The sequence below is a fragment of the Xyrauchen texanus genome, chromosome 17 (genome assembly GCF_025860055.1).
Source record: "Xyrauchen texanus isolate HMW12.3.18 chromosome 17, RBS_HiC_50CHRs, whole genome shotgun sequence".
NCBI lineage: Eukaryota > Metazoa > Chordata > Actinopteri > Cypriniformes > Catostomidae > Xyrauchen > Xyrauchen texanus.
In genome coordinates, this window is record NC_068292.1 from 40,569,359 (window position 1) to 40,594,498 (window position 25,140).

General features: G+C 36.2%; 1 protein-coding gene across 2 annotated transcripts; it reads right to left on the reverse strand.

Moving 5' to 3' along the window:
- Positions 1–491: 491 nt before the first annotated feature.
- LOC127657786 (glucocorticoid-induced transcript 1 protein-like) lies at positions 492–24,313 on the reverse strand. 2 transcript variants are annotated; one of them, XM_052146691.1, is made up of 8 exons: positions 23,883–24,313; positions 19,314–19,435; positions 12,098–12,184; positions 11,557–11,634; positions 7,138–7,278; positions 6,925–7,048; positions 5,424–5,544; positions 492–4,197 (listed from the first exon to the last, which is right to left on the reverse strand). In XM_052146691.1, exons 1-8 carry the CDS (start codon positions 24,151–24,153, stop codon positions 3,957–3,959), a joined length of 1,185 nt encoding a protein of 394 aa, XP_052002651.1. In that variant the 5' UTR covers positions 24,154–24,313; the 3' UTR covers positions 492–3,956. The 2 variants fall into 2 exon arrangements, with proteins under 2 accessions (XP_052002651.1, XP_052002650.1); XM_052146690.1 differs by having other exon boundaries at positions 493–4,197; positions 11,557–11,655.
- Between the last annotated feature and the right edge of the window lie 827 nt (positions 24,314–25,140).

A 25,140-nucleotide genomic window follows, 5' to 3' on the forward strand; every position in this document is an offset into this window, starting at 1 on the left:
GGGTCACTTACTCGTTCTTTATTATTATATTTCACATTTAAGGATAATAGTAAAGTCATCAAAACTATGGAAGAACAGAAATGGAACTATAGGAATTGTGTTGTGACTAAAATTCCAAAATAAATCAAAACTATGTTATATTTTAGCATCTTCAAAGTAGCATAGAATTTGCAGAAACATACTCTTGACATTTTCTCAACCAGCTTCTTGGAGGTATCACACTGGGATGCTTTTTAAACAGTATTGAAGGAGTTCCCATCTATACTGGGCACTTATTAGCTTCTTTTCTTTATTACTTGGTCCAAGCCATCCATTTCAAAAAACGTAATATATATATATATATATATATATATATATATATATATATATATATATATATATATATATATATATAGTTTTGTAATGAAATAAATTATATTTTCTTCTACAAAACTAATTTCAAACATTTAAGCATACACCTTCAAATCAAAAGGTTTTTAAATATTCAACGGTGTTGCCATGGCGAGGCATTAAATTAATGGCAAAAAATGGGAAACAAGAAGTGTCTTATATCTACTTTAAAATAGTTATCTTATATTTCCCCAAATATTTAACAGACTTTGAAATATCCCTCTTTTGTTTACCTGAATTGCTTCAAATTTGATTGAATAATGTCAAGACAGTGCATATTTAAAATTCTGAAGGTATTCTTGATATCTTAAATACTGTTGCCATGGCAATGCATTAAATGTCATGATTCCTTTTTATGTATATTCACATGTTTTTGAGAAACTTGGCATTCTTAAAATTTATTGAAATTGTGCACACACATTAGAGTCATTGGCCCTTAGGTCGGAGCAAAAGTTTGCGTGTGGGGGGCTCTGTGTCGACCCTTTAAAATGGTTGTGTAAGACAGCCTCTGTAGCACCTCCATTTTCACCTACAGTAACCAAAACTGGTACATATCTAGTTCTCATCAAGCCAGACAACTTTCATAACTACAATCATTAGGTCTGCCCAATAGGAAGTCGGCCATTTTGGATTTTTTATTTTCTCCCCAATTCCCAAACCGCTCTAAGTCCTCATGGTGGTGTAGTGACTTGCCTCTGAGACGTCAATCCACACCTCTTATCATGTGGCTTGTTGAGCGTGTTACTGCGGAGACCTAGAGCGTGCGGAGGCTTCATGCTATTGTCCATGGCATCCATGCACAACATGCCCCACCGAGAACAAACCACATTATAGTGACTATGAGGAGATTACCCCATGTGACTCCATCCTCCTTAGCAACCAGGCCAATTTTGTTGCTTAGGAGACCTGGCTGGAGTCACTCAGCATGCCCTGGATTCAAACTTGTGACTCCAGGGGTGGTAGTCAGCATCTTTACTCGCTGTGCTACCAAGGCCACCCATTTTTGATTTTTTGAGTATTGCATTCTCTGAACTTTTAAATACTCCTCCTAGGTGATTCATGAGATGGTCACCACATTTAGACAACATTATGCCAAGACATTGAAGATACTAAATTGTGAAAAGATTTTGATATATCAAACGGTGCTGCCATGACGAGGCATTAAATTATTGGCGAAAAATGGGAAACGGGGATTGTCTAATATCTGTGTGCAATGTGGAATTTAGATAAAAATGGAAATGTATGTTATTCTTGGGGGCTAATCACATGGATTTTACTATATTGGGTCACGGTCATAGTGCCAGCAGGAAGTGTGGCTCTTACAACAGACTTTAAAATAATCCTCATATATTTACCCAAATTGCTTCAAAATTGTTTAGAATAATGTCAAATGACAAATGCAGTCCAACTTGCATTTTTTTCTGAAAGGCACCGGGTGGAAATGGACCAGTTGTGCTTGGGCCCGTCATCACTGCTTGCAAATATTATCTTAATATATTATATTAATATATGCACTGATTGGAATGCGTTATAAAACATCAGTTTAATATAGAACAAAATTGATATACAAAAAGTGATAAACCACTGAAATGCTGTATTAAATTATGTATTTAAAAAAAAACAGGAAGCACATGCTTGGAGTAAAATGTATCCAAATACATGAAAATATTATGCTTTACAAAATGGCATGTTAAAGTGAGCATACGGCAGTTATATGTATATATAACAGTGTCACTTCTATCAAAAAGTCTAAAAACAGCACCATTATTACGGTTTGATACACAAGAATGTAAAGATAGGGTTGGGCGATATATACCAGATATTCACAATTGTGATGATTATCATGTGCTAATAGATAGTAAATAAGTTTCCTAAAGAGCATATCATTACAAGAGTTTTGTTATCATTCCTTGTCTCGTGACTTGCCAGAGATTTTTTAATATATCTCTGCATCTCTGATTTAATCTTCATTAAATTAGTTTGATTCATTACGGTGGATCAGTTTCAACCATTTCAATTCTGATTCAACAATTTGTTTGCATCGCCACTAATTAATTTAATTGAAGTTTAATTCATTGAAGTTTTCTTATGGCATTTTTCATATATTGTTTCCTTGTGTTCCATTAAACAAAAGATGAGGAAACTAGCTAGCTACTAACTAGCTTTTTACTGTATTTTATTTCTTGCAACAAACTTTTTGGACCCTATTTTAAGAGCACTAGTGCAGCACTATGCCATAAGTAATAAGTGCAAAGTCAGTGGGCATGACCATGAAGTTTTGGTATTTTTGTGCAAACATGTGCTAAGTCTAGGCGCAAGTGGGTTTGGTGAAATCATGTGCGCAATGCGTTAATGGGCTGGGTCAAGTGCAATGTTTTTCTCCAGTTATTGCAGTGTCTGCATCCTATTATATAGTCCATTCCCTCAAGCACCAGCAATATAAACAAAAACACCACATTTGTAATAAGTTGGTAGTGTAAATGGACTGTGTGCAATTAATTAGAAGAATATAAATATTTCTTAAATGCTTAGAAATTATATGTTTAATTTATGTGCTTCCGGTAATTATAGGGAATGTAAGTATAATTAATGATTTTTATCTACTGACACACAAATCATGGCTAGTATTAACAGTGATTGTATCGTTTTTACTAAAAACAAAACTATATTCCAAATAATGAAATGGTCAAAAAAAATCATATTCCAAACACAACACTAATACCAGAAAAATAATCCATGACCTATAGATAGTTCATTGCAAATCTCATAAATGTATGTTTCATAAGACGGCTACATCTCTAATTGTCAGGGACATAATTTGATGTTCCACAATATTTATTTAGAGTTTGGACATGAACTTTATTACACCTACTGGTGGAATCTCCAAACTTCAAATGAAGGAACTAAATTTAGACTTTGCGCTGAAAACAGACCTGCTTTTGAAACATCTTGGTGCAGTTACATATTTCTCAGGTAAATAGCAAACTACACTTTGTGCCACTTCATGAACACAGCACACCCACAGTGTGCTTACACCCACAGAAAGCACAAACACTTCCGCCCATGCCCACTTGCGTTTGTGCTGGCACGAAACTTGCACTTTGCACGCTCATGAAAATAGAGCCCACTGACTCTAATTGGCAACAATGGCTGGTTGAAATTATGGTTTCTCTAATTGAAAAAAAAGCTATTTCATAGCAAATCCATTAACTTTGGATTTTTTTTTAAGCTACGGTATGTCACCCAACCCTAACAGAAGTTAAACCTGAGTTATTTGTTAAGGCATGAGGGAACATTTTTGGCTGTTTGCCTTGAGGGTCTGTTGATTATAGTTGCAGTTTGTAAGTTATTCTTTTTAATGATCATATCTATCATGTTTAACCTGGTTAGTAAGATGTACTGTTAGGTTAAGTAAAGGTTTGTGCATTCCAGAAGAGTTACATGAAGGTCCTTACAACTTAAAACATTGTGGTCCTTTTGTACAAGCTTTCACAAATGCTGAAATGTCGCTACAAAAATTCAGAGAAAATCTCTTATGGGTCATTTCAGATCTGAGCTCTGATAGGCTAACTGAGCAGCAGGCACTTTCTAATACTGCAGCTGTTTTGTACCGTGGCCCCTGTGAATGGACCAGACATTTGTCCTGAAGTCTGATTATCCAGAGAGCTAGAACAAGCAGTGGTGTCTACTGGGAAAAGAGACGAACAGAGCAGCTTTACGGGACAGAACGCTGAACCGCTTGGGGAGAAGTTCACCTTGTTTCTGTCTGGACAGGAGACGATCGGGAAGCCTCGAGTCCTACAAGTGCTACAAGGAAATACAATCATAGACGAACAACATGAACAACTCCTTCAGAGGTCCAAATCAAAATATTGCAAAATATTTTTACTGTTAAAAGCTTAAATATGATAATGATGATGAGTAATCCATTTTTGGTACAGGGGTGTAAAAATAAGTTAAGTAATATTATCGTGGATAATTATACATCAAATAAAAGAAAAATAAACATTAGAAAGGTGGCAGCATCATTATTTTATTTTAAATTCTCACTTTATTTTATTTCTTAACAACAACTTACTTTTTCCAAAATTGTCATAGGCTGTTTTTCTGATTTAAACACAATGGGGTATGTATCCTATAGAGACGTTTGTTCCAAAAATGTATATAAAAAAAAAGTGTTCTTTTTTTGCAGATAAACATTTCTGAAATCCAAAAACTAGATATAGAGTAGGTATTGCACAACAGAAGAGCCACAGTGCTTATTCTTGATAATAGTGTATTTTTGGATTTTAACATTATTGTTTTATGACAATAAATAAAGGTACCTTTCTAGTTTCTACATTTTTAGTACATTAGACCTTTGTTTTGTTGGACAAGGAAAACAAGCTTCTTACAATGTGACTCACATTTGGTTTTCCACCACTGAAATTTGGTCAAATTGTATAATTTACAGATGGAGCCATATTGAGAGCCTGATTTCTCTGGGATGTAACCATGTAGGGCATTAAAAGTGAAGCTACCAAAAGGAAAGTTTGTTCTGAATCCAAATCCACAAGGATATAAAGATAAATATTAATACTTCTAGAGTTATAGGCACTCCAAATTTGGAAAAACAACCATTTCTTTTTGGACTCTCATTATTGGAATATAATGCAACAAAGGGTGCTGAAATCAACTGAGTTTAGTAATAGACCTACATATTTCTGTGTAAAAATAAAATAATTATGCCGCCACCAGGTCATTTTTTGTCCTGTAGTTTTGCTCCAAAATCATAGAAGAACATATTCACTTTAACCCCCCTTATAAAAAATAACGGATTACTCATTAAATATTGATCCATGGCACTTGAGGCTTTCATCATCTTTCACCAGTAAAAAAGTAAATAAATAAATCAGGGATTATTTGACATGGAATATCCAATGTCACATGGTTCCAATATTCATATATCATGATGTTTACTCCAAGGAGCCTCAAAGAACCCTGAAAGTGTTTTCATCATAATCCATAAAATCACTGGAGTGATGCATACTTACTCAATATCTTCAAACACTTTGACTCTCTCACAGCCCTCGGGAGGCTCCCGTTTAAACATATAACTGTTGTTGGGTTTTGGGGAGCTGGCGAGCTGAGGGAGAGGTGAACCGCTCCTGAAATCTGAAAACAACATGAAGCTTTTATTTCAGCAATCTTACCCTAAAACAACGTGTCAATACCAGGGTACTGAATGATTAATATATTCATGCATCATTACATTAACAATTACTCCAAGGTGCTTCAAAGTATACTATGGTATATTCACTTCACTTTACTTTAAAAGAAGGTTGTGTTTGTTAACATTATTTAATGCACTATGAACTAACATGAACATGAACAATACTTTTACAGCATCATTTTTGTTAATGTTCATTTAAACATATACTAATACATTTTTAAAATCAAAAGTTTTATTTGTTGACATTATTTAATGCACTTTGAACCAACTTGAACTAACAGTGAACAACTGTATTTTTATTAATTAACTTTAACAAAGATTAATAAATGCTGTAAAAAATATATATTGTTAATAGGGCTGTCAATCAATTAAAAGTTTGAGATTTATTATGAGGACTTGTTTAAGGACCTGTCAATGTACACCTGTGTCAGACATGCTTGTGTAGCGTCTCAGGTGCGTTGCATCATAAACATAAAATGTTTAGGTCACTGTGTCAAGTTAAATATAGTTTAATACTAGAACACATCTTGAGATCCCTTAGTTCGAATTTACACTCCATCAAGTGTTTTGAAAGCAAGAATGTAACGCATGTTTGTGTTGTTCTGCTGCTGAAGGGTTGTTTTGTTCACTGTATAAACTGTATGTTGCTCATAAAGATGAAGTTTCACTTACTGCCCTCTGGAGTAAACAGGTGGTACTACAAGCTTGCATTTCTCAGGGATCTTCCTTATTACGGTCCGGGGGCATTACGATTAATTGCGTTATTTTTAATCAAATTAATCGCACTGAATTAACGCATTAAATCATGATACCTAATGCATTAACTAATGTTAACAAATGGAAACTTATTGTAAAGTGTTAAACAAATTTCTACAACCATCAAATTCTGCCACTTAGACCAGCAAACCACCAAAATGGTTTTCTTTGCAGCACATATTACTGTTGCCTATTTATTTATTTATTTTCCTTTTTTCACACATTATGTAAATCTGTTGTTGTAGAGAATTAACCAAGCAACTTTGTTTTTATTATACAGGCAATAATTATTTATTCATAGAGGTGAATCTTGTGAAACCTGTCAACACGTCCAGGTCACATTTCATCCCAAAGTTTAAAAATATATATATTTTGCATAAAGAAAATAAAGTCTAATTCTAGGACAATACAGTAAATATTTAGGGCAGTGTTTTTCATGGTAACATTAATTTCAAGTCAGTTATAAGCCCATTTTTCAAACAATTTTTCTCATATGTCAGGAGTGCACATAGATGCCTAAAAATGTTGCCTAACTAGGCAGCTCACTATATTTTATGGCAGGGTACCTGTTTCTGAGTCTGCAGTGGGAGAGCAGCAATAACAGGGACTGCAGGTGAGCTGCGCCTCCATATTGTGAGTGTGATGAAGAGGAGGAACAGGGGCACGACCGCCGTCTCGCACCTCCAGAGCCTGAACCAGGAGGACACACAGAGAGTTGCAATGAAAATATGCAGCATGAACAATTGTTTTAAACACCCAAAATGACTGTTTGTGTATACCTTGTCTTTCTCCCTCCCCCAGTTGTCACAGATGAAGACATTCTCCAGCTCTTCATTAATACAGTCACTACAGCTGGGGATTCTACATATGACGGGTCTTGAAAACACCATATTAGATGAAGCTGCTGAGAGCAGCTTTGGCTGAAAAGAAACACCATTTTTGTTAAGAATCACAAAATTAAAAGGCAGATTATCAAACCACAGTGTCTCGCAACCCACTGTGAAATTTGGTGGAGGATCGGTGATGATATGGGTACATACATATAGTACTCTAATGCATAAACAAATGAGTAATCAATTACTTGCCATTTAGACCTCAAAATATAAAAAGTTTATATTTAAAATAAAGTTCAACCTTCAACCTTTGAACCAATTTTTCTAATGAAAAAATTAGCACCAAGCATAAACAACAACATCTAAATTAAAAAATTACAACAAAAACAAAACATTTGCACTCACACATAGTAATATATGTTCCAAGTCTTCTGAAGTGATAAAATCACTTTAAATAATTAAATGTAATTTTAGGGTGAACTATTCCTTTAAAAACATCATGCATCCACAGCACCAACCAATGTATTGAGTAGTAATGGCAAGATTTAACTGAGAGCAGCAGTTTCATTGTTGTCCACTGCAGGTAAATGCACAAAGAAAAATCTAATTACAATATTTGAGTAGTGTTTATATAATTATATTTAAATTAAAAAAATTATATTTAAAGTTGAATGAGTACTTGATTAATCGATTTCTAGAGTACATACCCAATATTTTATATACTGTGTAAATTTCATTTGTATATAAATACTGTGTAACATTTTTAAATATATATATATATAGTTGAAGTCAGGGGTTTACATACACCTTAATCAAATACATTTAAACTCCTGACATTTAAGCTTAGAAAACATTCTCAGTCTTTGGTCAGTTAGCATCACTACTTTATTTTAAGACTGTGAAATATCAGAATCATAGTAGAGAGAGAATTATTTATTTCAGCTTTTACTTCTTTCATCACATTCCCAGTTTACATACACTTGACCTACATTCACTTGGGTCAAAAGGTTTGGGTAAAACATTCCACAAGCTTCTCACAATAACTTGCTGGAATTTTGGCCCATTCCTCCAGACACAACTGGTGTAACTGAGTCAGGTTTGTAGGCCTCCTCGCTCGCAAACTATTTTTCAGTTCTTCCAGATTGAGATCAGGGCTTTGTGATGGCCACTCCAATACCATGACTTTGTTGTCCTTAAGCCATTGTGCCACAACTTTGGAGGTACGCTTGGCATCATTGTACATTTGGAAGACCCATTTGCGACCAAACTTTAACTTCCTGTCTGATGTCTTGAGATGTTGCTTCAATATATCCACATCAATTTTCTTCCTCATGATGCCGTCTATTTTGTGAAGTGCACCAGTCCATCCTGCAGCAAAGCACCCCCACAACATGATGCTGCCACCCCCATGCTTTATGGTTGGGATGGTGTTCTCACCGTATTTCCTCCAAACATAACAATGGTCATTATAGCCAAACAGTTCATATTTTTTTCATTAGACCAGAGGAAATTTCTCCAAAAAGTAAGATCTTTGTCCCCTGAGCAATTGCAAACTGTAGTCTGGCTTTTTATGGCAGTTTTGAAGCAGTGACTTCTTCCATGCTGAGCATCCTTTCAGGTTATGTCGATATAGGACTTGTTTTACTGTGGATATAGATACTTGTCTACCTGTTTCCTTCAGCATCTTCACAAAGTCCTTTGCTGTTGTTCTGGGATTGATTTGGACTTTTCGCACCAAACTACGTTCATCTCCAGGAGACAGAATGTGTCTTCTTCCTGAGCAGAAGGCTGCATGGACCCAAGGTGTTTATACTTGCATAACATTGTTTGTACAGATGAACGAGGTACCTTCAGGCGTTTGTAAATTGCTCCAAAGGATGATCCAGACTTGTGGAGGTCCACCATTTTTTTTTCTGAGGTCTTGGCTGATTTCTTTTTATTTTCCCATGATGTCAAGCAAAGAGGCCCTGAGTTTGAAGTTAGGCCTTAAAATACATCCATTGGTAAACCCAGAGCCATATAGAGAGAGAGTTGCGACAACTCCATTGACTCCAATGGAACGTTTTTTTTACAGCAATGGCGGCTTGTGGAGCCTCTCAATAGTTCCCGGAAGTAGCAGCAAACACATGCCGCGCCGTAGAGATGCAGCAGAACAAACCGTTTGCGACGCACTTTTAAAAGACGTGAGACGTTTAAAGAATAATATTATCTTATTCTGTATATTATCAGTACATCTAAATAAAAATAACTTGTAAATTAAAACCTTATAGTTGAGTATTACTCATTAAATTAGGAGATAAGGGATGTTATCAGATAACTAGCAGATTAGGCAAGGATTGGAGCTGAATAAAGTATTGTATTTTAAAATGTAATTTTAAATGTGATGCCAAGCTGAATTTTCAGCCTCATTACTTTTGAACGGCAGTTTATATACGAGTATGCTTAAGTTGTTTTAAAGCTGAATATATTGTGTATATGAATAAGTATTGTAAGAATTATACATTAGATATATAATATTTACAATACATAAATAATTATATTACTATATATAGAATTGTAAGAATTGTAAACAATAAGCTTCATTTCATTAAATTGTACATTTACGTAACTGCTGCTAATAGTTAATAGTTCATTGACCCATTGTGCGGTGCGAGCTGGAAATCACCTGTCACCAGCCTGTCTCTGTACTATCTGAAAAGTCATAAATATGACATTAGTTACCATGAGATTATTGAAAACAATGAACATGAGGTAACATAAAAAGGCAACAGAAACCCTAGCCTGAAATAAGTTGAGGCAAATAACGGTAGCTGAACACTAATCCTCAAATATTAGCTGATTTGATCTTTAAAAAACAACATCGCTGTAACAACAAACTCATGCTACATACATATGTCGGCGTGTTACATAAATATATAAAATAAATGCATTTATTGACTACTAATTACCAGAAATCGCAGTTCTGTCACTCTACTCTAACAGTTTGAAATGCCCGCCAAAGCACTTCCTGGAACTATCTGAAGTCTACGTGAATCACGTGGCGATCAAGCATTCAGAACTTCCGTTGTCGCAACTCTCTCTCTATATGGCTCTGGGTAAACCTAAATTCAGTACACCTCCTATCAGAAGCTAATTGGCTAATTGCCTAAAGGCTTAATATAATTTTCTGGAATTTTCCAAGCTGCTTAAAGGCACAATTAACTTAGTGTAAGTAAACTTCTGACCCACTGGAATTGTGATATAGTCAATTAAAAGTGAAACAATCTGTCAGTAAACAATTGTTGGAAAAATTAATCGTGTCAAGCACAAAGTAGATGTCCTAAATGACTTGCCAAAACTATAGTTTGCTAATATAAAATCTGTGGAGTGGTTAAAAAATGTGTTTTAATGATTTCAAGCTAAGTGTATGTAAACTTCTGACTTCAACTTTATATATATATGGGGTGTAGATTTAACACATTAATTTAGTTCGATTAATTATATGGAAAATAATGTGACACATTGAAACATGCCCCCGAACTGTAGGTAAATTCTATAATAGAATTTATAATAACATTTTCCAATCCCTCAAATCCATTCAAGCCTTATGTAAAACCTTGATGTGGCAGTAGGGGGCCGTCAGTGCTCCAGCTGTACAGGCAACATGCCTTCTCAAACCAATGACAGCAACAGGCAGCATAGTCTTCAACAGACATGCTGTTGCACTTAAAGACAGCTTGATCGAGCATAAAAGAATGCAGAATGCATAAGACACTTTTTCAGCGTTTCAAACTACTTTTAACTTGACACAGCATCTTTAAAACAGCGCTTCACCAGAGATACTGAAAACTAGTGAAACGTAACACAACTTAAGGTGCTCCAATGCATAGACCAACAGCTCAGACAGAAGTAGGCCAATAATAGGATTACGTTTAATGATATGGAAATAAAACAAACAATATTTTCACTTTAAAGTCACTTTTTGTATTGTAGAAATGCTTGTCTGATGCCACAATATATGTATATGATGTAATGTATTTGATTTTTCTAAATTTTTATATCTATTATATTTATTATTTGAATTACTATACTTAAAGTCAGAAGTGTACATACACTTAGGTTGATATCATTAAAACTATTTTTTTAACCACTCCACAGATTTCATATTAGCAAACTATATGGAGAGAGAGAGAGAGAGAGAGAGAGAGAGAGAGATAGATAGATAGATGTACTGTGTATATATACATAAATTTTTATGTGTGAACAGGAAGAGACTGTGTGGTTGAGCTGTTGTTTCAGAGGAAAGGGAGAGGCGCAGTTCAGGATGGGACTATAACGTACTCACATTTTTTGTACATACAATCTCACATTCACAAATGGATGTACCTTAGTCTGATTCAGCTGCGCAAACATCACATGTTCTTCCTCCTTGATACTGCGACTTCCCTGCAAACTGCGCTGCAGCTGTTGACGGAGTTTAGCAATCTAGAAATCAAATTTTACCATTGGGAATGTCACTGACACATACAGTGCACAAAATCCAAGCTTTATTATTGGTTTTAGAATCAAAAGACTGTTATCTTTGAATCAGCCGAACAAACTTAACCGGCTCCCCCACTGAAAAAAATTACATAATGCTACTGTATGTCTAACTCTACAGGTTTTACAAAACAAACTTCATTAAATATAATCAGACATGCTGTTAAAAAGATGTGTGGTTTGTTGTTACTGGCTTAACATGTGTACAACAGTCAATAATGGCAAGTCAGGACACACTGTGGAATGTTTCAGAAAAATATCATTATGGGACAACAGATTAATTATATGCCTCAAGTATTCCTGCAAACACAGTGATGGTTTACTATATTCCGAAGCAATTTTTTAATGTGCACACTGTATGTGTGCAAGCATTCTCATGCAGACACACCTCTATAAGATGGTCAGCGTTGCCCCATGATGATGAGCTCTTGTGTAACTTCACCTCTCCTTCATCTTCCCTCCAAAAGCCTGGCGTCTTCAATAAACATTACAACATGAGTAAAAACAGGCATGCTTTTTTACATTCAGATTACAAAGTCTACACATGTTTCATAAGCATGAGTAAGTGACATTTGCCTTAGCAAACACCACTAATAAAATGCTGATTGTATATGATATCTTCAAGTCCTTTTCATGTAACCAAGACATGTGAGTTTCTCATAAAGCATCAACAGGATGATTGTGGTAGGTAAATGTAATCTCTTTGACCAAAACCACAATACAAAGATGAACAGAGACTGGGAGCTACAAAGAGCCGCAAATGACGGACATTTTGCACCACAAATACGTGCAGTTCAATCTCTCTTCTGATAGACCTTCTCTGTTTTTAACTGAACCTGCAGTGTCGTGTTACAACTTGAACATCCAGGCTGTCTTGAATGTGTTTTGTTGTATGGTATGCCGACAAACGGGTCCTTTAACAGTTTCCTATTTGGAGATATGTTAACTGGAGATGTTTAATAGATGAATGTCTTTTTAATCAATACATGGGGTATTTAATGAATAATAATGATACATTCATAATCAAAAAATCTTTCACTTCGTCCGCCATCTTGGATGGTGTTTGTCGCAATGCATTCTGGGAAGGATAAATGAATGAATAAATGAATATCACACATATACAGCACTTTATATAGTGAACAGGGGGACTCAATTACCACCAGTTTCAGCATCCACCAGGATGTTGCGATGGCAACCATAGTGTGCCAGAATGCTCACCACACACCAACTGTTGGTGAAGAGGAGATAGTAGAGTGACAAAGCCAATTCATGGATGGGGATTATTAAGACGCCATGCTCTCCAAAAACACTCTCCATTACTGCATACTTTGGAAATACATATAAGCCTTATTAAAGAGCCATCCTCTTTTCACTAAGAAGGAAGTGACATCCGAAATTCATAGTATCAATCTCTCTCTTTTTTTCAAAAGATCAAATTAAATCATATTTTTTATTAAGTTACCCATTTAAAGTCAACCTGAAATGCCATTTGACCTAATCTGACATATTTTAACCTGGTTTCATGAAAAGTTGTAATAATAGTAAGAGATGGTAAAATTGTAGGAAATCGTACAATGTACGTCTTCTACTCACATACAGAAAAATAAACAAATCAACGAATGATGTTATAACGATTAAACTTTAGCCCAAACATAAAACTACCCATAAAGTGTAACCCCTTACCCAAACCCTAAACCTAACCTTGAATATGTATTTTGTGCACCCTGGAATAAAGGAAACATTGGGGTTTGGAACGAAACTAGGGAAGCGTATTGCAGGTTATTAACAAATTTGTATTGCATTAATAAAATGGAATGAGTAACCAAATTTGTTCACAGACGTTTCCTTTCTTAACTGTTGTGTTCTGTTCGTTTTGTGCGAACACATTTTGTCTTCCCGGTCAAAAATGACCGGCCAACTAAGATTGTTTATAAATCTCTCATATTGCATATATTATCACAAGATATTGAATTAGATGTTTTTGAACATATTTAAAGAATATATATAATAATAATAATAATAATAAATTAATAACCACTTGCTTTAGGTGTCGTTTTAAAGCTTAGAAGCTGGACTTTACAACGTGTAATGTAGCCAGCTGATACGTGATAGCTGTGCAGTGTGTAAACCTCACTCTCCAGGCCTTTTGAGACACACTAGTGACCGAGGCTACAGTCTATGGCTTTTATAGCCTCCTTGCTAGAGTGTCCAGCTCCCATGCCAGGGATTGCCGGTTCAAATCTTTCTTGGGGTGGGTCGAATAGAACCGGAGACAAATCCATATAGCTGTTCCTACCAAATCTTAAATAATGCTTTTTAATTTGCTGACAAATAAGAACTTGTTTGTTCGGTCTCATCATTTGCACATTTGTTATCATTACAGTTATATTCAGAGTTGGTAAAACTACATAAAAAAAGATGAGATAGCCATGTGTTATATATCACTGGAAAGGTCTTAATTAGTAGAATGCAATGTACAAATGTGTTTCACTCAGAGGCAAAACTGCTGTGAGTATTAGTGTAGGAAATTCCCACAGACACACATAAATATAATAAACAGGAGTGGCTTATAATAGTTTTTCCTTATTACTTCCTGAAACATACATATATCATAGATAATGACATATTTACATAATGACATAACTTGTGCTGCATTCCATTCAAGTTGGATGTGGGATATTCCTACTTGATATCTCTGATCTCCGGCAATAAAGACATTCCACTACCAGATGCTCAGAAGATAACGTGTAAGGAAACAAATCTGCAACGCTCCCGTTACCTTAACAGTTGTTTGACTGTCACCAGAGATGTCTCCTAGCAATGCTAGCATTTGTGCTACAGGTGTACAGTTATCAAAAGAGAGTTTAATTTACTGTGTTTATACAGCTATCTCTGCAAACGTTTGTTAAACAAGCTTTAATATTATGTAATGTAGGAACTTTTATCAGGACTCATTTATCGATATTACTTAAAAAAAACTTGTCGGCACTCAGGGAGGTATACAAAGTAAGTGGTAAACATTCACTTTTATTATGTCAAGCACCTGCATCTCAGGAAATCAGAGATTAAATGTTCCACACGAGTTTCCCAGTTGGAATTCCGACTGGGAAAGTGGCTTTCCATTGTACTTTTCCTAGTAGGAAGCTAGAAAATCCGACTTTCCGAGTTGAATGGAACGCAGCAATACAGCAGACTATACCGATTCAAATGAGCCCAAACACAAAAATATATGATAAGGAGATCTTGAAATATTCCTCAAAGAGTGTACATGGAAAGACGATGCACAAAAGGCGCTCAACACACATTGAGCGTGTGTGAGAGAGGTTTAGTTCTGGTGGTTTAAGAGGAGATTTTTTTAGGTTATACACCAGTTTTATTGGTAGGGTTATGCCAAGTTTACGCTAAACAATTTTAAGCTTGATTTTCGCTCGCCAACAGTTTTGTGGAGATCGCCGACAAAAGCCTGAAATCGTGTGGGTGGTTTTTGTGGCCTCTCTCCGGACCCTGGTGGGCTAGAGAGGTGGAGCGGGTGTCATTGGAAAGGTCTCAGCGAGCCCCGCCGAAGGAGACCGGTCCGAAGTCCGTGGTCGGTCTGGTTCGGTAGAGAGGTTCGGTGGAAGGGGCGTTTTACGGGGGGCCCCCTAACTCCGGTTCCTCTTGGGCTAAAGAGACAAGCCAGGGGTCCTCGGAAGTGTCTGGAGGGGCCCTTTCCAACGAGCCCAGCCACGAGAGAGTGGGTGCCGGGGTCCGGGAGGCATCGCCGATGGCCGTGAGATATCTAGGATTTTAAATATCTGGACCTGTCTGCAACTCCAAATCACGCAGTGTGAAATATGTTTTGACTGAATACAACTACAGCGTTGACTTACAGCCAATGAGAGAGCAAGAAACGGGTCACGGCAAGTTTCAGTGGGAGGAGTCCTGATGTACCTGCAACAGAACATCAACTAGCATGGCTGCGATATCAATAAATTCTCATTGGACTGAAGAAATGGAGGAAAAATGTGTGGAACATTTGATGTTTCATCTGAACTGTACCACAACCGGGTGGAGAAAGAGAAGTGTTGGAGAGAAGTTACCAATTCTCTTGGACAGTCAGGTAAGCAAATAGGTAGATTTTACAGTAGGAGGTATTTTTTCATATTGTAACCAATAAAATATATGGTGCCTTGAGGCGATTAAAAAAACATACAGATCATATTACAAAATGCATAACATATGATCATACATTTGTTTTCGTATCTCAAATCACTTCTCGCGTGTACTCTGTTGTGAAACGTAATTTGGAGTCCAGGCAGAGTCGTCGGGAATTCGTCAATAAAGTGAAATGTTTTGTAATTTGTTCACCACTGTCACGGATTCTTCTTGTAATTTGAAAACGCCATGACTTCAGTGAGAAGACAGACAGTTCTGTAATATGAACGGTACCATGATCCGACGACTTTGAAAGTCGTGCAGTGTGTAGGGGCCATTAGGGTATAAAACAGATAATTTGTACAGAATAAAAATCATTATGTCTATGGAGAGTCCTCATAAACCACAAATACCAATGTGTGTGTGTGTTATGTGTGTGCATATGTTCGAAGACTTTGTGTGTGCAAACACGCATCCACATATGTGCACATCTAAAGGAATGGGATGATCCTAAACACTTAATATTTGTGTATTTTGTAGTCTAATCCATTCATTTTCAATGGCCGGCCATTTTTGACCGGGAACACAAAAGTAATAAAGTGAAATAAAACCAAAACAATGTAAAGAAAATGGTTCTATTTTTGTGTTTTCAGATACCATATGTGAACAAAGACAAGGAATTGTATTCCAATTGGATTTAGTATAAAGTATAAATAATTTGCAAGAAAAAAAAAAGGCGTCTGGGTCAAAATGACCAGAACACAACATAAAAATTAAAATAAATTGTTGGATAGGAGGCTAGGATGCCTGTATTTTATCGATTTGAAATTCTGTATGTTGGTTGTTTGGTTTAAAAGTTGTTCTTTTTCATATACGCCAAGTTACAATTTCGCCATCTCGTACAAATTATTACAGGTTGTCATGAGATTACGTTGCGGGACTTGATTTTATTCGTCAGGTGTTTATTGGACCATGAACATTGGGCGCTGCATACCAGAATGGAGCAAGATGATTGATGGAAAGGGGTTGAAAAATAAGAGGGCCTAGTCAAATTGAAAGTCATTTCAGGGGTGGAGCAAGTTGTGATTTTGATTCATTTTGATTAAAGATTAGAACACCAAACATGTTGTCTTTTTTTTTTTTTTTTTTACTTGATTCATACACAATAAGATCTTTTAATTTCATGTTGACTTTAAAACAACAGTCATGGAGAACTATCAAAATGCTAATAATTTATTCACTAATCAATTTAAACAATGGCAAAATCTGCTACTGTCGACAAAGATCCTCAATGTGGTTATGTTTTGTTTGATGCATAAAGAGAAGAGAGATGTTAAGAGTACCAGGATGATTTTGACATTCTTCACTCTGGGAGCATGAGGCCTCTGCGAGCCGGATCAGACATTAGCATATGTATGGCTCTCGCAGCAGGCAGCTCAGCGCAGACACACAAAGAGCTGTTGGAGAGTGCCAGGTGGTGCAGAGACAGAGCCATGTGCGCTCTCAACCCTTAGGTACTGTGTGCACACACCTACACAACAAATACACACACACACACACACACACACACAGAGAGAGCGACAGGTGCAAAGTGCTGTACCTCCAGAAAGAATTAGCTCCACGCAACAAGAGAGAGAACTTTCTATGGCAGCAGACTGATGATGCAACAGCCGTTCGTGGCGGTTTTGTTTTCAGAGAGACAAGGGGGTCTCGGCACGGCTAAACCTCTGAGCAGTAAAAAGACTTCATGAAATGACTAAATCAAAATCACGTATAGACACAAAAAACAGTCTGACAAAAAAAAATCAACACACACAGATGACCATCTCAACTAGTCAAAAATAGTCAAGCTAGCAAAGTAGAGCCCCAGAGAACGTTTTTCAATATACAGTGGCCCGAAAGAAGCATTTGGACACTTTGTGCCAAAACATACTCTAAGTACGTGAACTAAGACGCATCATGTGTCGCTGCGTTATGAACTGTTAGACTGCAATTCATAACACAATTCAACAACGCATTGCATTCTCGACGCTGCCACAAGGGGCGCTATATACTCCGGTGTTTTTTCTCTTTCAAGCCGGCTACTGACATGGCAGAGCAACAGTTTGAAGAGATTATTTCTGTGCAAATTATAGTTGATATATTTATAGCAACTTACCTGCATTTACGTATGGGCGTAGATCATTTTTTGGCCTTTAAAGTCAACGTGAAATCAAAATATATCCTTTTATTTTTCTTAATACACATTCCTGGTCTAACCGTGCATGATTCATTGGTGCATCTTATTCTGTAGAATAAGTATGATGACTTTGAGTGAGGTTGGGATTCTGTTTTTAGAAATAAGTCTTGTTTTTCTTTGAATGTTAGAAAAAAACGTGTTGCTGCTACATTTTTTACCTGTATTAGATTATGGTGATATTTTATACAGAAATGCTTCAGCTTCATCATTACATATGCTGCTCGACACAGTTTATCATGGGGTTCTGAGATACATTACAGGATGTAAAGGTTTAACTCCTCATTGTGATCTGTATGCAAAGGTTGACTGGCCTTCGGTAAATATGCGTAGGATGTTGCATTGGTATGAATTTATCTATAAAGCACCGGTTGGTTTGCTACAATTATATCTTACAACTTATGTTAAAATTCAGAGCAATTTACATTATAGCTTATGATCTGAAGATGTATTACCTGCATTAGTACCTAAAGAACAGAATTTGGAAAAAAAAAAAAAAACATTTGAAAAATGTAATATGTTGCTCCACCTCTTTTATTTTTAAACCCCTCCCCTTCAACCAACTAGCTTCATTCTTGCATGTAACACCCACTTTTTACAATCCAAACAGTTCTAGATAGATACATTATAAAATAATATTATTCCCTACATTTATATATATGCTGTTTCACTTGGAAATAAGGAAATAAATTGGGTTGTGAATGGCGGTTCATGACGACTTGGTAACATTTTACAATATGGTCTTATTTGTTAACATTAGTTATCTGCATTAGTTAACACAAACTAACAATGAACAATAGTTTTACAGCAATTATTAATCTTGGTTAATGTTAATTTCAACATAAACCAACACATTTTTTTAAATTAAATGTACATGTTTACATTAGTTAAAACATTATGAACTATGACCACATCCACACTAATTAATTTTGCTATGTTTATGCCTTTCATCGTAACTCAAACTGGTTTTGTGACACCTGTATGAACTTGAGGGAACATACTTCATCAACTAAGCTCACCTTGATACCAGTTGGTTAAAAGTCATTGTACAAAATGCTCTGAAAAGTGTCATTAGATCTGAGTAAAGCTCTGGTATTACTATATGTTTGCTGATGATGCTTTGATATTTACTTTAATACTTTGTCATCTAACGCAATGACATTAACACATTTCGAGTGATATTATTCATTCTGGGACCACTGTATATGTAACTATGTATGTAACATTTTCTCACCTGTGTGGCTTTATCACTCATACAGGATGTCTGGGGTTGGTTCACCTCTCGCGGCCACTGTCCAGTCAGATACAGCTCAGGAAGATTGTCCAATGAGGTTGACTGTCGATTGGCTGGTCGTACTAGTAAGAAACAGAGAATATAATGTAGGTAGGCAATGGACAGTAACAGAAGGCATTACTGCACTACAGTGATAGAGAGGAAGTTGGTGGGTGTCAATTGAAAGTAATAAACTTTTGCCTGAACTGTCAGAGCTGTACTGAAACAGAACAAGAACAGATTGTTATTATGATGGAATGGAAATAAATAAAAAAAAAAAAAAAAAAAGGAGTGGTTGCCAGTTTTACCAAAGTGTTCTGGGTGGTTGCTAGGTGGTGTCTTATCAGACCAAGTCAAAAAAAGTACTCCTCTGAGTCTCTACAATATTCTGGTCTCAAGATATTGCTCGGGTCCCATCTTTAATAAAGTCTATGAGGATAATTCCTTTTTTTTGTCAGCTTAGAAAACCAATAGCACACCTCTCCTTAACAAGCAACATGATATAGAATTCAATTCCATTTATGTAAATGGAGGACAGTTTTATCCAAAGCACATTTTATCAGAACGTGCATTTAATGGGAATCAAATGTCAGGGGTCTGTTTAAATCCCTAACTCTATGTATGAAAGATAATAACAGTGATGTTTGACTAAGCAAGCACCTTTATCAAAAAAACAAAAAAGGTATTGGCAGATATATAAAACAACAAAGTTTTTAACAAACGCAACGCAGAAATAAATACACTATCCTGTGAATCTAACTTTAATTAGTGAATACACAAAACAAACAAACTGATATGTAAAGTAAAAGTAACCATTGATTGAGTGCCCTTTAAATGATTGTTCTCAGGTTATGCACTAAGTCAGAGGAAATGAAACAAAGTGAAACTGCTCATTAAACCCACATGCATGTAGATACATGCACCAACAGCTGAAATGCATAACAACCCGGTTGTATGCAGCCCACAGCACACAGAGCGATTCCTGCATGCGTTTGTGTGCTTTTCCAGGTTGAACGTGCAACACGGACGTCTGTGCAAACATAAATGTCAAAACATATGCAAAGGAGCCCACAAAATGTCCTATCCTGACGTCATTGTACAACAAGAAACCTAGAAAAGTAAAGTTTGTCAAGACAAACTTTGATTTTGGCTTGACAAAACCTTGTTTGAAAACGTACAAAAAGGTTTAAAAAGCCTTGAAATTGTAAGGCATTATGTACTTTGAATATTTAACAGTGTTAAAAGTTGCATTGGATGGATGGATGGATGGATGGATGGAAGACAGACAGATAGATGGACAGACATATATAGATACTGTTGAGAGATGGATGATGGATGGATGGATGGACGGACAGACACAGACAGATGGACAGATAGATGAACAGACATATATAGATACTGTTGAGAGATGGATGGATAGACAGACACAGACAGACGGACAGATAGATGAACAGACATAAATAGATACTGTTGAGAGATGGATGGATGGATGGATGGATGGATGGATGGATGGATGGATGGATGGATGGATGGACGGACACAGACAGACAGGCAGATAGATGAACAGACATATATAGATACTGTTGAGAGATGGATGGATGGATGGATGGATGGATGGACAGACACAGACAGACAGGCAGATAGATGAACAGACATATATAGATACTGTTGAGAGATGGATGGATGGATGGATGGATGGACAGACACAGACAGACAGGCAGATAGATGAACAGACATATATAGATACTGTTGAGAGATGGATGGATGGACAGACACAGACAGACAGGACAGATAGATGGACAGACATATATAGATACTGTTGAGGATGATGGATGGATGGATGGATGGATGGACAGACACAGACAGACAGGCAGATAGATGAACAGACATATATAGATACTGTTGAGAGATGGATGGATAGACAGACACAGACAGACGGACAGATAGATGGACAGACATATATAGATACTGTTGAGGGATGATGGATGGATGAATGGATGGATGGACAGACACAGAAAGACAGACAGATAGATGGACAGACATATATAGATACTGTTGAGAGATGGATGGATAGACAGACACAGACAGACGGACAGATAGATGGACAGACATATATAGATACTGTTGAGGGATGATGGATGGATGAATGGATGGATGGACAGACACAGAAAGACAGACAGATAGATGGACAGACATATATAGATACTGTTGACGGACGGACAGACGGACAGATGGACAAACGGACAGATAGATAGACAGATAGATAGATGGACAGACATATATAGATACTGTTAACGGACGGACAGACGGACAAGATAGATGGACAGACATATATAGATATTGTTGAGAGATGGATGGATGATGGATAGACACAGACAGACAGACAGATAGACGGACAGACATATATAGATACTGTTGAGAGATGGATGGATGGATGGATGGATGGATGGATGGATGGATGGATGGATGGATGGATGCTCCAACGTTCCTGGATGATAACTACCAACTACCAACTGAAACATTTTCAGCACAATGCACACACCTTTATTGAATGCACTTGTTGGAAGACGGCTGCACTACATTCACTTGCAGATTGCTGTGAGGGCAGCTGCAGAAGCCTTTGTGTGGTAGAGAAGCGTTTCAAATGCAAATCTACACCGCATCAGGCACTCATGTGGATGTGAGACAGAGAGCTGTCTGAGTAATAGGTAGAGCACTCTTTGCTAAAACAGTTTAGGGAATAGTGGCTTAATGATATAAGGACAGGGCTTCAAAATGTGAATTTTGAAATTCTTTGCAACGACATGTTAACTTACACAATAAACGCACTTGTGAACAATTCACAGCACAATGAAACAAAAAGTGATAAAACAATGGCTATGTTTGTAATGGAATAATAACTTACTGTGCATGATACTGTATACTGATTACGCACTAGTGTGCGAAAGAGAACACATTTTGCATTTTTAATCCAATTAAGTGTACAAATAATGTAACAGCTTTTATTATTTGTATTGATTGATTTTACTTGTCATTCTGGAAATGGAAGGTTAAGTTGAGCACATTGAGCGCAGTGTTTTCTGTTGTACAAACTAATGCACATTTTGGCAAATGTAGTAGTTCTTCCGAATATTCAATGAACACAAAAAATTCTCATTCTGTGCAAAGTATTCATACTGCATATTACAGAAATAACAAGAGCAGTATTGCAATGTGACTACATGATTGTAGCCATGCTCTCATTTCTGCAGAAATATGTTTAAAGGTGCATTAACTAAGGGATGATGTTGATAATCAATTGCAATTTGTAAAATAAAGCGTTGATTTATTTTGCGATAATGTACTGACAACTGACTGTATATTCTTCCACTTAGTACACAGCTATTTTCCAAATAAATAAATAAATGAAAATGAATATTGATTTGAATCAAAATTTTATTCTGACAAGAAAGAGATATACGAGAGATAGCTTGTTGCACAGCTATAGGAAAAATCAGTTGTCTATGATACACTCAAAAATCTTTAAAAAGTATCTTTAATCAAATAAAATTAAAAATAAAACAAATTATTTTAAGTTTACAAATATTTAAAATTTTGTTAGACATCACACAATTAAAAAGAGGTTAATATATATATATATATATATATATATATATATATATATATATATATATATATATATATATATATATATATATATATATATATATGCGTGTGTGTAAATGTGTAACAATCAAATACAGCTATTTAAACTAGCGGTCAATATACAAAAATATTTAATGGTAGAAACAGTGATGGACCAATCACAATCAAGAATTAAATGGCAGCAAAATGAAATGAAAATAAATGCCACTTTACAACCAAAAATATTTCTAAATATGTCCCTATACTCATTTTATACTCAAGTTATAAATAAGTTCCTCTGATACTGAAATTGATCTTTAAAAAAGTCATATTGAACTAATCTGTTTTTAAAGGAACAAATGCTTTCACACATTATATTTGCACAAATATATAACAATGGCTTTAAGATTTATCATTCCTTATTGTCCTATATACTGCATAATATTTGGAAAAATAGGCTGCAACTGGATTTACAGTGCCACATTGCACTTACCGTACATTGGTATTAATAAAAAAATACCTTTGTTTTGAATAAGAAAACTGTACAAATTTGTACACTTTCTGCTTACACAAAGGCTACAATAAACAAACATTCTCTACATACATTTAAGCATAATTGCACAGACTATATTCAGAGCATAGAGCATATACAGTGTGTTGGATACAGTACCCATCCTGATGAAGGAAAGTGTCTTGAATGTATAATTAATATCCAACGTGAAAGTTTTCAGTTATATTGGTTTCATATAATTTAAATATGAGTAAAGCATCACATGCAAAGGGTTTAAGGTCAAACAGGGTCACTGCATTAAATATGATAAAGACTAAAGATTACACAGTTTAACATAGCTTTCATTTTTTTACTGACTGTTACATTTTTCCATACTTGCAAAAGTAAACACTCACCTCTCCCTGCAGTTATAAAGAGAGTCTCTGATGGGATTATAGTGGGCTTACTCTGCTTCATATCAACAGCGTCTGATGATGATGATGATAACGACCATGAAGGACTGCTGGTAGGTTTTAAAGAGCAAAAATGAAAGTAATCTCCACCAGTTACTTCATCTCTGAGGATCTTTGGCACGGACAGGCTGAGTTCTGCTGAAGTTCTTGCATTTGGTGCGTACATGAGCACTGTATACACAAACTCCAGAACAAGAACTGAAAATGTGTTCATGCGAAAAGCTGCGCTATATTTACACGCTGCTTCCTCTTAAACTACTCTGCACATATCGGGTTTTCATTCCCTGTTCAACTTTGCATCAATGTGAATGCAGAGTTCAGTAGCAGCACCATGTCTAGCTCTCCGGCGCAGATGTAGTAGTGACAGATGTGAAGTTCAGACCGTGGGCAGGCGGAAGGCGCATGCGTTGACATTTAGTTGTCTCTTTGCCTACAACAAAGAGCCAATGGGCCCATTGTAGTTCCTGTTGGGGCGGAGTTTGGTGTTGTATGGAAACTGGCGTTTGAGAAATTTTAATCAGCTGAATGTTTTTCATCATCTGGTATCTGAACAGAGAAAGTGTAGGAGTCTTGTTTACATTCTGAAAATCATCACTGGAGAGATCTAGAGATGATCTTAAAGAAATTCAATGATCAGCAGTTACAGAAATACTCAAACCAGCCCGTCCAACACCAACAATCATGCCATGTCATGTGCACAGTGCAGTGCATGAAATCAAACAGATATGGGTCAAGAGCTTCAGTTAATGTTCACATCAACCATCAGAATGGAGAAAAAATGTGGTCTCACTGATTTGGACCATGGCATGATTTTTGGTGACACATGGGCTGGTTTGAGTATTTCTGTAACTGCTGATCTCTCTAGAATTTACTCAGAATGGTGCCAAAAACAAAAAAACATCCAGTAAGAGGCAGTTCTAAGGACGGAAATGCCTTGTTGATGAGAGAGGTCAACAGAGAATGGCCAGACAGATTCGAACTGACAAAGTCTACAGTAACTCAGATAACAGCTCTGTACAATTGTGGTGAGAAGAATAACATCTCAGAATAGCTGGTTGGTGGCACAAGGGGGACCTACACAATATTGCAGGTGGTTTTAATGTTGTGGAGTAAATATATATATATATATATATATAGCTTTTCTGTAATTCCTATTATTCTCTGCATTACAGTGATAAGTACTGTTATTCAGATAAAGGAC